A 15731-nucleotide genomic window follows, 5' to 3' on the forward strand; every position below is an offset into this window, starting at 1 on the left:
TTTTAAGTCGATCAACAAAAATCTAACAACCTTCTAGAGATCAGACATAACTTTTACAAAAATGCTAGCCGCTGCCCGGTGAACCATTAATCATTCGAAATCATCCTCATTGCCGTTCAAGTGTGGCCGAATCGCTTTCGTTATTTCCACGAAAAACATTGCGTGAAAACATGGTGGGAAAATTGTTGATAAACCTCATGTTTAATTAATCGTTTGTTTCTACGCGGTGGCGTCGTTTTGCCAAAAATATCTGGTCAAGCGAAACTTAAATTGTCGCCACGGTCGGTCACAATTCAGAATGGTGGAAAACAAAAACATGATCTTCAAAGATGTTTTTGCGATCTTAATCTCGCAATGTTTTCGCCTTTTCGCGCAATATAAATATGCGTCATCCAACAAGGAGCCTAATCCGGGCGGGATTTGTTGTCAAGTTAATTTTAAGTCACACGTATCGTTGAGTAAATCTTTTTTTACCGCGGATAATTAGAATCTGGTTAGTACGCAAAGGAAAAGAGGAAGCAACCGTCGCGGTATTCTAAGACGCACGACAAACTGGGTCACGAAGGCCGTTCGGATTCATTGATGAGCACGGCGGCGTAGCAGCTAGGGCTAGGTTTCATAGGTTTATTTTAGAAAACAAAAGTGAAGATCCCGCAACGAACTGACTGTATTCAGCATACCTTCCTTCCCCAGCATTAACTGACCCTTCTTGGCAGTAGTACAACCATTTTCATCGCGTCTCAAGGTAAGCGCGATCAAGGTCACAAATTTTCCGTAAAATACACGATAAATGTAAGGCATATTCTCTAATCACCTCAGCACCGTCCCGTGCGATATCTTCCGCGTTTTTGGCCGGACGCTTCTGCAGGGCCACAGCAAACAGCGTCTTGTAGTGGGTAGCGGTTCGATCGGTCGTGCGGTCATTGGTGTCCTTCTTGCCACCCGCCACCATCAGCGCCAGCTTGGTGAGCGTACGAAGCATCACCTGCAGTCGTTTTTCGAACAGTTCCAGTAGTTTTTGTATCTCTCCGAAGCCACCGCTTCCGTCAGCGCCAGGGACGCTTGGCGTTTCGTCCATACCCTGCCCTTTGGTCGAGGCCAGTTGCTCGATCAGTGGATGCGCCTGTTTGCACATGTCCAGGGCGGCCAGCAGATGGCGCGTTTTGGCGGCCGTCGTTGGTGCCTGTTCGCACTGGTACTCCTGCAGCGCAATCCGTTCCATCTGGATCTGAAGGAATTCCTGCGGCTCGGCGAGACTTTCGAATGTTTTGGCAGCCTTCTCGTAGTGCAGTTTCGTTAGCTGCAGGATCGTTTTTCTCCGGTGTTCGTCGGCGGCCGAGCGATAGGACATGTGGTAGTACGAGGCGATCCTAAGTGTAGGTTCACGTGAAGAATGTAACGAAATATCAAAATGATTAAATTTCCTATCTTCTCGTGTACATCCTTTACATGTTTCTTCGAAAAGTAGGCGTGATGTTATACATCGGAATTCGATCACAAAAATCCCTTTTTTACCCCCAGAAAATACTTATTTTTACTTTTGTTCCAAACATTTGAAAATAAAATTTAAAATTTGAATATAAAGTGAAATGAAAATCTCTTCGGAACTGAGATTTGATTTTGTAAATGATAAATTGCGATAGAAGAAACAAAGTCGAAACAAAGTTGTATCAAAGCACTCTTCGATCGTATCGAACTTACCGATGATGAATAAGGGCGGCACGGAATGAGTAAAGAACTTGCTTCGGTCCACTGTTGTCCTGATCGCACAACTTGAGCGCCCGCTGCAACATTTCCACCACCTCCTGTTCGACCTCCTCCTGCGATTGGTGGCCCTGCCCGTCCGGGCTGATCACGTTGTGATCCTGCAGTTGCTTGGCCAGATTAAAGGTGGCAGTGGAAAGCTCCCACGTGACGAGCGACCAGAGATCCGGATGTTCCTTGCGCGACCCAAGCGTCCCGAGAGCCCGCTGATAGTAGGTGAACGCTTCGTGGTAGAATTTTTTCTGTATGTTCACATTATTAGGACTGGAGGAAAATATTTCAAAATGAGTATGTCAGTATGGAGTAAGTCATTTTTAGTACCGTTTAACTTACCTTTCGCCGACCAAGTGGATATGCGCTCGGAATCGCATAAAGCGTCCCATGTTGCAGAGTAGAAACGCAAAATTTGTGGTGTCGTTAACCGCTTCAAACAGCGTCACACCTTTCTGTAACGAATCATACGATTTCTTCGCCAAAAGCTGATACAATGGCTCTCCGCCGGGAGGATTCTCCTTTGTTCCGCTCTCCCCATCAGTCTGTGCTTCTGGCTCGCCCTCCCAGTACTTGTGGTACTCCTCTTGCGCCCAGTGCATATACTTTACCCCCAGCTCGTTTCGAACGCTTCCCAACCGACGCCGTAGCTCATCCTGCGAATCTTTTGACGCGCAAGCGATGGCTGTCTCATAACATCCGCAGCTGGTAACCATCAGCTGCTCGACGTTTTCCGTCGGAACAGGGAGAGTGTTTTCCACCTCGGTGCCAATGTCCTTTACCAGCTCGTCCATGATCAGCTGGTCAAGCCGGTGCACGTCCCGGAACTGCTCCATATACTGCCCAATATGGTCCCACTGTTTGGCCAGCTGGAAAAAGCAATCGCCCGCTCGGCCAAGCAGCAGACTGCGCTGCGATGAGACGGAGGAGATGTACTTTGTCACTACCTGCTGGCACCGGATGGCAGAGTAGAGATGGTGCAGGGTAGTACCGTACCGCTGCTGGGCATAGTGCTGCTCGGCCATGGTCGCGTACACAAGACACGCTTTCTCGAAAAGTAGAATCTTGAGATGTACGTTCCACGATTTTATCACACCAATTTGTCCCTTCAGTAGGAGTGCTCGCGGGTCTATTTCGGCAACGTGTGGCGCATTGGGCTGATCTTCTTTTCCCGCCTTCCCGTGGTTCCGTTCCTTTCGCTTCGAACGTTTCTTACCACCCTTGGCATGGTTAGATTTTTCCTCCTCTAGCCCACTGTTCCGATTCTCCCCCACATCCTTTCCCTTCCAGCCCATCGGAATGACCCGATCGGGATCGACCGGACGCGGCTCCCCACCGATCGGTTCGTACGGTAACGGGATCGCACTGTCCGATTTGGCCATATTCTGGTGCATCTCTTCGTGGATAATCTTGCGCCGTTCGGCTTCCTTTTCCTTCTCCTTCTGCTTTTGCTCCTCGTAGCTGTCGAAGTACTGCAGACACTGCAACCCATCCACAATGTGCTGCAGTGCGGTGTGACACCGTTCCGCCGTGTCGCACACTAGTGGCTCCGGGCGGGAATTGTGTTTGCCGAAACGCTCGTCTGCCTTGTACTCTTTCAGTGTGTCCTGGATGCTCTTGATGGCAGCTTCCAGTTTTCCGTTGCATCCGTTACCACCATCGTCCCCGTTGGTCGTAATGTTCTCCTTCGACCCGTGACCATCGTCTTCGGTGTCGGGGTCATTTTCTGAGGGCGTCGAGATGCGTTCTCCGAACAAATAAGCCGATTCATCATCCTCTTCATCAACGGCGTTATTAAATTTGGGGGATCCTTTCAAATCAAAGCAAGAAAAATGTGTTAATATGATGAAATAAAAGTGACTGATTCAGACATTAACGTGTCTATGGGACATACTTATTTGGGTAATTTTCTAAATTCTTAAATTCTAGACAAAAACAGACAAATAATGAATGACTCTTAAGGCTACTAGCCTACCTGGATCGGTATCGGCAGGAATGTGCAAATCCGAGAGGATATAGTGTGACGAGGTAACGATTTGTGGATACTTTTCCTTCGGCAACAGTTTGATGCAATTATTGAGCAAGGTTCGGATTGCACCAGCCTTAGAGGCCGACAGGTTTCCACCTTCGATGGAGTTTTTCATGTTTCTCGCCACCGTATAGAGTAACATCGCCACTGGCACGGTGAATGGATTCTGTCCGTTTGGAGACCCACCGGTGGCGGGCAACTTTGGTGTCCCGTCACCGGTTACACCATCCTCGTCATCCGGTTCCTCGGGCGGTAGCTCTTCGTTATCGTCATCGTCTCCATCGGTAGTGCCACCGTGTGCCTTGCACAGTGTGGTCAGATCGTACAGTTTAACCACATCGTCATTCCGAGCCTTAAACAGCCAGTACGTGTGACCCGCCTTCGTGACGTTCGCCTTCAGAAAGGCCAGTATGTTTTGGGCTACGTTGCGGATGAGTTGTGGTGAGAATTCGGAATTTTCCAGCCGTGGCAAATCTTCCGTCTTTATCAGCCCATACCGCTGAACGATACCGTCCAGATGGTAGCACATGACCACCTCTGGCACGTTGGACATCAGGTTGTCCAGCCAGTAGTCGATACCGGTGAGCACGTTGATCGGTTTCGTTTCGTCGCGCAACCGAAGGCTTATGCAAGGTCTATTTGCTCCGCCAAAGATGGGCATATCTGTGCCGATCAGCATGCGGATGTCTTCGAATGTCCAAATAACGTTCCTATTAAACACGTGGTTCGTCTGCTGCGCATCGGGAAGATTTTCCTCTTTCGACGGCTCCGGTAGAACCGGACCGGCCAGGGGTAACGGTTTGTACGGTGCACAATCGTTCGGCCCGTTATAGGTCAGCTCGTCCGTTGCCTCATCCTTTTCGCCCGACTGCAAACTGTGGTAGAGAAACTTGGACGTAAGATACTTCTGCTGGAACGCTTCACGTGTTTTCGGGTGGAGGAACAGCTTCCGCTCATTGTCACTCAGACTTTTAAGAATGTTTTCGTAGATAAACGATCGTAACCACTGCCACTCGCTCTCCTCCTGGCGCAGCAAGTATTTGGCCACATCGAACTCGTCAATCAGCAGCGTATTTTCGATTCGATGCACAATCATCGATATGACGCTCTTGGGCGAGTACGGCAGCTTGAGCAATCGTTTGATATTTTCCGCATCCGACACCACATCCACCCCGCCTACACAGTCCGGGAACATGTTCGCCATCCGAAAGCTGCTGAATCCGGCCTGATGCGATAGGAACTGTCCCAAGCCGTACGAGTTGGCCGAATTGCTGAGCCAGTTCGACGGTGGCATGTTGAGATTGGTGTTACACTTTAACCGACCGAACGGGACCGCACTTTGAACGATGGAAAACCGTACGATGGCATTCGATTTTACCTCCATATCTGCGTGCCGGTCCGATACTGCCGTAACCGGGCACAGTGCGATATCGATATCGTCCATCTGGTGGGAGGAATAGATGAAACTTGATTGAACAGTTTGCTAACTGAGACAAACTTTTCCTATTATTCAGTGTACCTTTGTAAGCGCCACCCAGTCGGTTGTTACATGTGGAAACAATTAAATGAATCGGTCGTTTTCGTTAGATTCGTTCCGCAACGATGTCTTTGGCTTCTAGAATGTGTGAGACCGTGCTAGAAAAGTATTGTTTTGACAGCTACAACAGCTGGTTTGTTTTGTTCGTAGTTTACCCAAGGTAAGTAGAAACGTGATCTTGGAGCAGCGAGAGAATTCCCGGGCTCTATCAACCTTGTATTTGATGACAAAAGGTAGTTCAGGTTGTGCAACAACACATTGCGGTTCGTGTTTCTTTCGACGAAGGAAATAAGGTAGTAAAAATTCCCATAATATCGGTTTTTTATCAGAAATAGTTTCTTTATTACCTGATTTCTTCAAGTATTAATTCAGCGAGCATTCGCGACTGTTGGGAAAGGATATACAGCACTCGTTTGTTTTCACTTTTTATCCGCCTACTGTTGTATGTGTCACTATGGCAGGGGTGTTAGTGGTGTGTTTTTATCCTTACACAACAGCTGTAAATATCCGCCGGCAAATCCCGATGTCCCCCATGCCGTGCTCGTTAAATCCTCGTTAGCTTCTTGTTAGTCCTTGCTCCTCCCGTGGGCCATATGTAGTCGGTGTATCCAACCGGATTGGTTCATAAAAAAATCATTCGCAAACGAACTTCATTTCCCAAACGTATCGCTAGCACACCGGAGAAGGAGGCTACGATAGAAACAAAAAAAATACCTCGGTATACAGACACGATTCGTTCGCTACAGTAGAATCTTTATTTTTTTATTACAGCTAACTCCAAACAGATAGCAGAACGAAGCAAAGATACAGCACTAGTTCTGTCCTGCTCAGTTTAGTACGTGTTTCCAGCAGCAGCACATCTTCTCCTCAACGACCCCCTGACTTCTGTGCTCCACGAAGCGCGGTTGTTCTTGCCGACCGGTTTGTGTGTTGCTTTCTCTGCGTTCCGTCCCGTTCCGGTTCCTGTCTCTTCGTGCCGGTTGCCACCCGCCTGAACATTGATGAATTCACTCGTGCGTCCGTCGTGTACCTTCATTAAGTCCTGTGTGCTGAACCAGTGCGGACGTCCCCAACAGTTGCTGAACGTTGCTGCCTCATTCCATACCTCGAAGATGGTGCAAATTAAGGTAAATGTGCTTCAAAACTATTCACCTGCGAAAGTGGTGCAATTCAACAGTGCGTTGTGCAATGGAACGTAATTATCACCAAACAAACACATCGCGCATTACATAATGCCCCTCGAGGCGTACATTCAACACTTCCGCCGCAATATGACGCGTTTTGTTTAGCGTGTTCTCGAACCGCCGCGTCCCATCTATCGGTCATCGGACATATCAGTGGCAAATGGAGGATCAAGCGTTAGTTCTGTCGATTGGTCACACTGCGGTTGGAGCGGCGTTTCGTTTGCATACATAAGTATGTTTGGTGCATAATTTAATGTGAAGAAAAGGGAAGGGTTTGATAAAAATTTTAATCGTAGAACCTCACCTAGAATTTTATTTTGCAACGAGTTGCAAACTTTTTAAAAATTAGAAAGGTGGAAAATTTAACATTTAAAATCAGGAATGTTTGATTCCGAGTTGATGAGGAAATTCCAAACAAAGCTCGGAAAAATTGTTTAGGGTAGTGCTAGAACCCCTTTAGAATACCATGGAGATCAAACAAAACACGTCTGAAAGGCGTGTGGCCGATTGCCACACCACTCTTTAACAATCATTTAAAGTGCGGTCTGCCCAAACCAAACCTTGGCACACAACAAGGAAGTAAGGATGGGGAAGGTTTTCCCAGGTGCACAGCAGCATGTCGGTGCATTCGCCGTTCGCTCGTGCATTGTTTGTGATTCCATTAGGCAAATGCAAATTTGCCTACCGGCCAGGTGAAACAAACAATAACCGTTCGAAGCCACGTATATGCTCCGTTTTTCATTTTTTTTTTGTTTTGCTTGGGGGCTCGGATTCTGCTAAAGGACAGAATCGGTTGGGTAGCGTGTGAACAGAGACATAAAGGATAACGTTGTCCCACTAACCAGCGCCTACATTCGAGCCATTTGGGCGAATATTCGCACGTACGCCCGCGATCGATACTAACGAGCCGGGCCGTGTACCCTTTCTGTGTTATTTATGATTCTCTTCCCATACGGCATGTGTGTCCTGTGCAGACATCACATCTCACACCATATGACGAAGCAGGGAAAAATGACGGCAGGACGAAGGAGCATGCTTTTCTTTTAAGGTGCGCTCGTGCAGAAGCAACCGTGCGGTAATGCCACTGCACTTGAAATTTGAGCTGGTTTGAAAATTATCATAGCAGGCTTGGTTGTTCTGCTCTACTGTGCTTTCCACGTGGTTACATTTTTCGAATTTCGCTCGTTTTATTGCACAGAAAAAAAAATCTACCTCGTTGTTAAGGAAACAGAGAAACCACCCACCACCCACACGGTTCACTTTTCCGGCACATTGAACAACGTTGGTTGGCCATCGTGGGAAATTTCCGCTCATTCTTTTCCAACACACACCAGGACGTTTGACGTCGGCGGCAAAGTAGGCAGAACATTGACGGTAACGAGTGGGGAAATGTTATTTTTCTGACGACGTCCTTTGGGGCTTAATGTTCGCTGCCCCGGCAGGCATGTGGAGGTGTGCGTTGTTCTTTTTCCTTTCGTCATCAGTCGCATGGTTTTTGCTCTACCTTACGAGAACACCACATCCTAGAAGCGAAAAGTTCGTGGTAAGGATCATATTATCTTAGCCTAACCGAACCATCCCTGGACGGTGCTGTTCGGTAGTTTAACCTTTATGCGCCGGTTTGTTGATTCGGTAAACATAACCAAAGATACGTGTGTTTGTGTATCTTTCAAAGTGGACTCCCCGGCACTACTGCTCACACTACCTTGACCAACCGTCGCCCTCAACTGGTGGCCCCGGTACGCAATAGGAGTTGAAGAACTTTGGGATATACTATTTGTTGATTCAGTTGGGCTTTGGGGTGTTCGGACGGCGGCGAAAGCTTTGTATCGCCACGGAGAGCAAGGAAAGTTTATTCAGAGTACCCCATGAGCTGGAATAACTTCACCAACCCGATAGAAACCGCAATGGAGGAAGCAGCGCTTTCCGGAAAATCCTTTTTAATTGGGTTTTAAGGGAAAGCGCACGCACACACAAAGAGGAATGCGTAGATAAGATCTAGAATAGAGAGAAGGGTGGCATCTTTGCTACTCATTCTAGTCAGTTATTTTTCACCTTTGCTTTCCAAGGGGTCACGGTAAAACTTTTGTGGTTATTCTTTGAAATAAGGGATGTTTTCTGGTCTTTGTTCGCGTGCCGTATTTTGCTCTATGGCTGTGGAATGTTTAACCTAAGGATATCTTAAGTTAATCAAGGTACTTTGTTCTACGAAACGGAGCTGAGCAGAGAACAAACCCTTGAGGAATCAGTTTTGTTTCAATCAAACATATCGTTCCAACTGGGCCTTTAATTGGATTTGATCTGTTTAAGGAAATATTTTCCTAACTCATCTGTTCATTTAAATAGCTAAAATAAAATAATTTTAATGCGAAATTTAAAAGTTTCTTGTTTACAATGACAATTGGCAAATCTTTCGTGAAAAAAGCAACGACAGTAATTGTAACATTTTGTCAAAATTTAGGTCGTGTCATATTAAAACATGTCATGAATAATTCCAGTAGTTATGTTGTTTTATAACCGTCAATAGTTGTGTATAAAATAAAACGGGCAATGTCACTTTAAGTTGAATTGTATGAGTTGGATCGATTCACCTCATTGAACCGTTGGATAGTGGGAAAAACTCTAGACAACTTGAACGGTAACACTCGTTTCGATGTTAACGAAATTTGGGTACAAATATACCGAGCGATAACGGTGACTTGCAGTATGCGTATTGTGCGTGCGCTTATCTTGTCCTGTTCATAAAATCCCGAAGCACCCAACTCAATTCATCCGCATCGATGGGCTAAAAGATAGATCGAGAGAGTAGTTTGTGATACAAGTGATACTTGAAACCACTTTGCCGGCCAGGCAAAGCAAAAGCACAAAAGGTCGCTCCATTCAGAAAGACCCCATCCTACGGTTGATGGATTTGATGAGGACGTTTTTGTCGATGGGGAAAGCACGACTCAGCATGCCGTGAAACTTTAGCTCCGATGGAAGAGTGGGCATAACTCACACGAAAAAAACAAATGCACGGAAGGGTACGAATTAATTATATTGGATTACGAGACTCAAATTCAATTACGGCAAACCGATTCAATTTATACCGTCATCAACGTGCGTTTGTATGTTACGCCGAATGGGTGGTAATGGTGGGCTTGATTAGAGATTTGAATTGAAGTAGAAAATTAATGGCCTTCATCAGGAGAATATCACCATGATACTCATTCCGGAGCATGCAGCGCCTATCGATATTTTTCACGAACCCACCATTCGTTTTGGATAGGCTTTTCACATGCAAATGCCGGAACCCATCGTGGCAACATCACACTCATCCGTCCAAGCCCTCCCCTCAGCCTGGCACATAACGATTCATTAAAAACGTTCCAACCGCAAACGATAACGCAAATGGGAATTCATGACCGGAGTAATATGTGTGTGTCCCACGATTATTGCCATCGTGTCCCGGGCCGTTATGGATCCTTGGTGAGCTGTGCCGCATGAAATATGTATTATCTCATTTGTTTTCGGTCCGCCCGGGGAAAAAGGAATGAGGTTAAAGGAAGTTACCTGTCGGACAGGGGAATGGGGGGTCGGTAGATTATTGCTTGCTTAAAGTGGGATGATGCGGGGTTGGTTCTCGGGTCGGCGATCTATATTTCATTGCCGGTGTCCTTTTGGTGGTGTAATGGCAAGAATCGAAGGTAAATGGTCCGTAATAAATCGATACTTGTCGCTGTGTGTGTGTGTGTGTGTTCGTGGTTAAGGGGAAAAGGTGGTTTACAGCTTTTCGTAACTAACGCGTTGTCTCATTTACTTTCTTCTTTTTTCCATGCTCATGCACTACAACGACGGCTATGACGGAAGGAAGGAGATAAGGTACCCTCGGTCGACCTGTTCGAGGATTCACCGGCCAACAAAGTCAACGTAGCGGATCTGTGCGCCGGCAAGAAGGTGATCCTGTTTGCCGTTCCTGGCGCCTTCACGCCCGGCTGCTCCAAGACCCACCTGCCGGGGTACGTCGAGAAGGCAGCGGAACTGAAGTCGTCTGGTGCGACGGAAATTGTGTGCGTTTCAGTAAACGACCCGTTCGTCATGTCCGCCTGGGGCAAGCAGCACAATGCCAGCGGTAAGGTGCGCATGCTGGCCGATCCGGCCGCCGCCTTCACGAAGGCCCTCGATCTGGGCGCCGATCTGCCACCACTCGGTGGCCTACGCTCGAAGCGGTACTCGATGGTGCTGGAGGATGGCGTGGTGAAGTCACTCAACGTGGAACCGGACGGTACGGGACTGTCCTGTTCGTTGGCCGACAAGATCAAGCTGTAGACGAACACCCTCTCACACACGCAAGCACTGTTTTCCACTTTGTGAGCATCTTTTTTCTCTCAATTAACGCTCAATTATCGCGGAAGATTTAGCAACGCCGCGGATACAGTCACGATAAACCAGTACCAACATTGCAACCCTGTGACCCAATAGATGTTACCCTCGTAGGATAGAAGTTAAAAACATTGCGATCGAAATTCTAAACCACTCACTTTGCTACTTACGGTAATTGTCTTTTGCTAATTGTTGAACATCATCGAGTCGTTTCTGTCCCTATTGGAGCATTGATAAGTGTTATAAAAAAAGGATACCTGAGAGAAGAAATATATACATATATCAACATCCCAATTTGTGTGCACATTGAGAACAATAACTAGCGGATTATGTCCCTATTCGCAGTGGGAATAATTCAGGCTAGAACCCTGCTAAACTACTATCACGCGATCCCAATTTTGGCAAGACGCTAAGAATAGAACCTGCAACATACAGCGGGTGTATGTGCCGTTCGAATATAGAGAAACATTTCATTGAATTAGAAATTTGATGGAATAATAGTAATGCAAGAAATACATACATTTTGCTATGCATCATACTTGATTGTTGTTTTGTGTACAATGATTGGAAGAAAAACTGTTGAACTTGCTCAATATTTTATTCAACATTATCCAGGAAAAATAACATCTTCCAGATCTAGGATTTGTTAAAAGTCTGCCCAACGGTATACAAAAGCAATTGATCGGAATATAGCGTTTGAAGCGATCATTTCAAATCGTGAAACATGATTAGCGCCATCTGGTAGCAATTGTCTTGCTCTATTCTACGTGAATCGTTTTTCGCTTGTTGACGGCGAAAATTAAATTGATGTTGTCAAACATTCCACAATCAAAATTATGCAAACAAACTTATTTGTTTCGCGCTTCTAGACGCTATCTAAACATACAAGGAAAAGTGAAGAAGATGGGACCGGGTTTAGAAAATCTTGGTAAGCCGATTATACGTACAGGCCAATTTTGTTACCTTTTTAAAAATCGATTTGCTTCTTTTCGTAGAAAATGACGTCATCATGGAAATGGTAGAAATATACGTAAACGCAATACTATACAAACGAAACCTCTATCCGGAAGCAATTTTTCGTGCCCGCAAAGCGTACAACATTCCCGTGTACATGTCGATTTACAAGACTTTGAACGAGTACATCGAGAAGACCCTTCGGGCGGCCCGTGAATTGAATCGGACGCACAAACTGCGGCGTTTGGAGGTGCTCATCTACCACGACGAGGAGAAACCGAAGGAAAGTTACGTGTTCGACTTTGATCATAAAGGGTTTGCCCTGGAAAAAGATCAATGTATGCTTGCGTTCGAGGAAGAGCTACGATCATCACTGCTGGCGCTAGACTCCCGGATGAAAGATCTGAAACCGCTCCCCGCGGACGACGATGTGCGATTTAAAATTGTACTTCACACGACGGAGTCGGCGTTCGTGAAAATCGGGACCGATCCAAGGCTGCAGAGCTTCCCGTTCGTTAAAAACAATGCGATCGAAGAAGCGATGGAAAAGTCCAAAATACAGCTATTGCCGGTCCAGCACACATCTTCTGTAGGAATACAAGTTTATGTCGAAGAGTACAATTAACATAAGAAGATTAATGAATAAAGTTTTTGACCCATTTTTTTAACCACTGTGTCTTTCTATTCGAATTTGAGCAAAAGACTAGTTTTAAAAAACGAAAAGATCTTTTTTGAATTTACTCAGCACAGATCTGCGGCTAGCTGCGCAAAGTAACGAACGCGGATAGCATAAACGCACTGAAACAGCCGGCACGTCTTCACGAATACAAAGATGGCGTCACACTGCATGGTAGACAGTAGTGATGGAAAAACTGAATCCCTACAAGGATTCGAATCTTTCGATTCAAATCCATTCTGAGATCCGGATCTTCGAATCCGAATCCCAATCCGTCATGCTCATCTAATGCCGATTTTTCATCTGATGTGTTACTTTAACAATTGTACAATCAATGGTTGAATTGATCCAAAGGCTAAATCGAGCTTGTGAATGGTCCCCAGGACAATCTGGATCGCTATCGCTATCGAGATAAAGAATTGCAAATTCTCTCGCAAAATCGCAAAATCTCTCTTTCGAAGAGAGAATTCGCGAATCAGGAACTATCAAACTGGGTTTTCCTGGGATTATATGAAAATTACATTTGGAGGTTTTCTAACCTCAACTATCAGTCACTCCTCATCGCCATCACTTATAGTCAACCGGGCCAATTTCGAGTTGGCAATGCAGGTATTAAAGTTGTGTGTCTTGAGCAGACCTTTCATTTGAATCGTGAAAATCGGTTCAAAGAATCAAAAGTTATTAACAAATTAGCAATTTTTTGCCTAAATGGCTATTCGAAGTATTGAGTACCTTGTTCCGGTCGAACCGGTAGATTTCCGAAGCTTTTCGAAAAATAAACTTTCTCAAAAACTAGAAAATATAGAATGATCTATTGTTAGACAAAGTTGTGTGTCTTGAGCAGACCTTTCATTTAAGGGGTCACATGTACAAATCGGTTAAGCAGTTGCAAAGTTATTAACAAATTTGTTATTTCAGCAGAAGATACCAACCAAGGTTTCTGCATCTACACCTCAGAATTTCATAAACTAAGAATTACGAAAGAGTCTTTGTTGCACAGAGCTATCAGTCTTTAAAAGACCTTTCATTTGAGGGGTCTGGAATTAAAATTGGCCAAGCCACTAAAAAGTTATTGAGAAATTAGCCATTATTTACAGTTGTGACCAAGGTTTTTGAAGCTTGTTGATGCCAGTTTGGCGCTAGTTTCGTCCGTAGTGGTGGGTAAACCAAATCCCCAAATCCTAATCCCAATCCAAGAAACAGTCGGAACAGTCCAAGCAGCGGATAGTGGTCCTTTGGAACTGTAGACTTTTGTGCACAAAATTTTGAAAGGCCTGGTACCAACGTATTTGGGGGAAAGGATAGTGGTTGGGTCTGACGTGCATCGGTATCACATTCGTAATGCCGGTGAGCCAAGACTTCCTGGCTAATTGTCTGGAACGAAATTCGTTGTTTTTAAAGGAGTACATTGGTACAACAGGATGCCGAAAGAGATTAAACAAGCGCGAAATCTAAGAGAGTTCAATCGCCTTTGCGTCGTATTCGTGAAGAAAGTTGTCAGACGCTGTGCTTGCAATGTATTTAGTAAATTTTGTAGTTTTTGAGCCTTTTATTTTTATTTAACTTAATAGAATGAATGAGTCTACATAGTTTTGAGACACGCGCGCGTATACGAGGACAATTGGTGGACATGGCTGTACGAAAAGGACTAATAGTATCTACACATCTCGCTGTAGTTGGGTCCCTTTCTGTTCTTGATAGTGGCACCACATTATCAACCAATGGTAATTGGCGGGGGGAACTACAAACAGAGCATAAATACCCTCTTACCCTCCGGAAAGGTGCCTCGTTAACCTTGGGGGACTTACCTTTCGAGGTGGTTGCTCGGGACCGTTGTATGGAAGGAACAAGATCAGGTCCCTTAAGTAGTACTGGTGGATTTCACTACACTATCAATCATTGATAGCTGGCGGTGTTAAACAAAACTGTGCGAAAATACCTGTCCTACTCCAGAAAGTGGTCTCCTTTTGCTAGTTGGGAAATCTAAGATGTACCCCTTTGTGCAATCGATGGCGACCGTATGAATGGAGCAGAGTTGGATGCGATTGTTCTGGAGAGTATTGCCCCAATGCCCCCTCGTTTGATGATTTATATTTAATATCGCAAGATACTTTCGTCCCTCTCAAACCTATGTAGGGGTAAGCGGTGAGACTCATCATGATCATCATCATCATCATCATCATCATCATGTAAACAAATCAATGTCAGTCTGGAAATTGTGTATCCTAATCTGAATCAACAGAATCCGATCAGAATCCGGTAAAAATGGTCTGGTCCTGATGAAATGGGTTTGGTTGGGTAGAACAACTCGGATAATGGACATTCTACTGTATTTCTTTGTAAAAAATAGGTTCCAGGATTTTTTCTAGAGCCTAACTTGCAAATCGCGCAAAAAACTCAATCTATGTCCATTGGACATTCTACCCAGCGTTCGATTTGAGTAAACTTAAATCAATTACATTGTCTCTAGATCGACTAGTTATGTGACTAATTCGACTCAAATCATTGTGAGCCGATTCAAACAGTTTAGGATCAAGTCAGAATCGAATCAAATCGAGTCCCAAACCAATCAAATCTGATTCGAATCCTAATCGAATCAAATCTTTAGAATCCGTCAGATGGGATTCGAATCTTTAGAATCCGTCTAGGGATCGAATCTTCGAATCTTCCGAATCCCGATTCTGCCAACACTAGTAGACAGAGCGAGAAAACTTTTCGTGCAATGTTGTCGTCAAAGTGCTTCATCGTCGTTCGGATGCTATTCGCTTGCGATTGCAAAGGAGTCTGCCGCCGCTGTCATCACAGAAAAGGACGCGCAGGATAAAAATACTACATTTTCCAAAAGTACGAGCAATGCTTCTTTATTCTTTTGTGTAGTTCAGTCAAATAATAAGAAAAATATATTTTGCGGTGAGTGCGTGGGTTTCATAAGCGTTGGTAAACGAAAATATTGTGCGTGGGAAACAGGGTCGTGTTTTGAGGGGTTTTACGTGGTATTCTGTGATCGGTGCTAGCAGCTCTTGAATGAAACGACGTACGGCAAATTACCATTTAGCAGACGTACGGTGAAATTGTGCAGCCGATGTTGGAGATTACCTTTTTTAGCCGGAAGAATCTATGAGTTCGCTACATTCGGTTCTTAAAACTGAAAGTTTAGTTTGTTTCACAAAACAAATGTGTGTGCTAAAGTGTGTTCACTTGTACCGCGATGGTGGTAGAGGTTATCTGATTGAT

General features: G+C 45.1%; 3 protein-coding genes across 3 annotated transcripts; 2 read left to right on the plus strand and 1 right to left on the minus strand.

The window, feature by feature from the left end:
- Positions 1-610: 610 nt before the first annotated feature.
- Positions 611-5228, minus strand: LOC131288522 (erythroid differentiation-related factor 1). Its single transcript, XM_058317662.1, has 4 exons — positions 3731-5228; positions 2098-3565; positions 1702-2028; positions 611-1370 (listed from the first exon to the last, which is right to left on the minus strand). Exons 1-4 carry the CDS (start codon positions 5226-5228, stop codon positions 731-733), a joined length of 3933 nt encoding a protein of 1310 aa, XP_058173645.1. The 3' UTR covers positions 611-730.
- An 894-nt stretch (positions 5229-6122) lies between these two features.
- Positions 6123-11393, plus strand: LOC131288524 (peroxiredoxin-5, mitochondrial). The gene is made up of 2 exons (XM_058317663.1): positions 6123-6448; positions 10355-11393. The coding sequence occupies exons 1-2, from the start codon at positions 6323-6325 to the stop codon at positions 10811-10813; spliced, it is 585 nt and encodes a 194-aa protein (XP_058173646.1). The 5' UTR covers positions 6123-6322; the 3' UTR covers positions 10814-11393.
- Positions 11394-11700: 307 nt separating this feature from the next.
- Positions 11701-12474, plus strand: LOC131288168 (DNA polymerase zeta subunit 2). Its single transcript, XM_058317280.1, has 2 exons — positions 11701-11795; positions 11863-12474. Exons 1-2 carry the CDS (start codon positions 11771-11773, stop codon positions 12444-12446), a joined length of 609 nt encoding a protein of 202 aa, XP_058173263.1. The 5' UTR covers positions 11701-11770; the 3' UTR covers positions 12447-12474.
- Positions 12475-15731: the final 3257 nt, after the last annotated feature.

The sequence above is a fragment of the Anopheles ziemanni genome, chromosome 3, assembly GCF_943734765.1.
Source record: "Anopheles ziemanni chromosome 3, idAnoZiCoDA_A2_x.2, whole genome shotgun sequence".
Lineage (NCBI taxonomy): Eukaryota > Metazoa > Arthropoda > Insecta > Diptera > Culicidae > Anopheles > Anopheles ziemanni.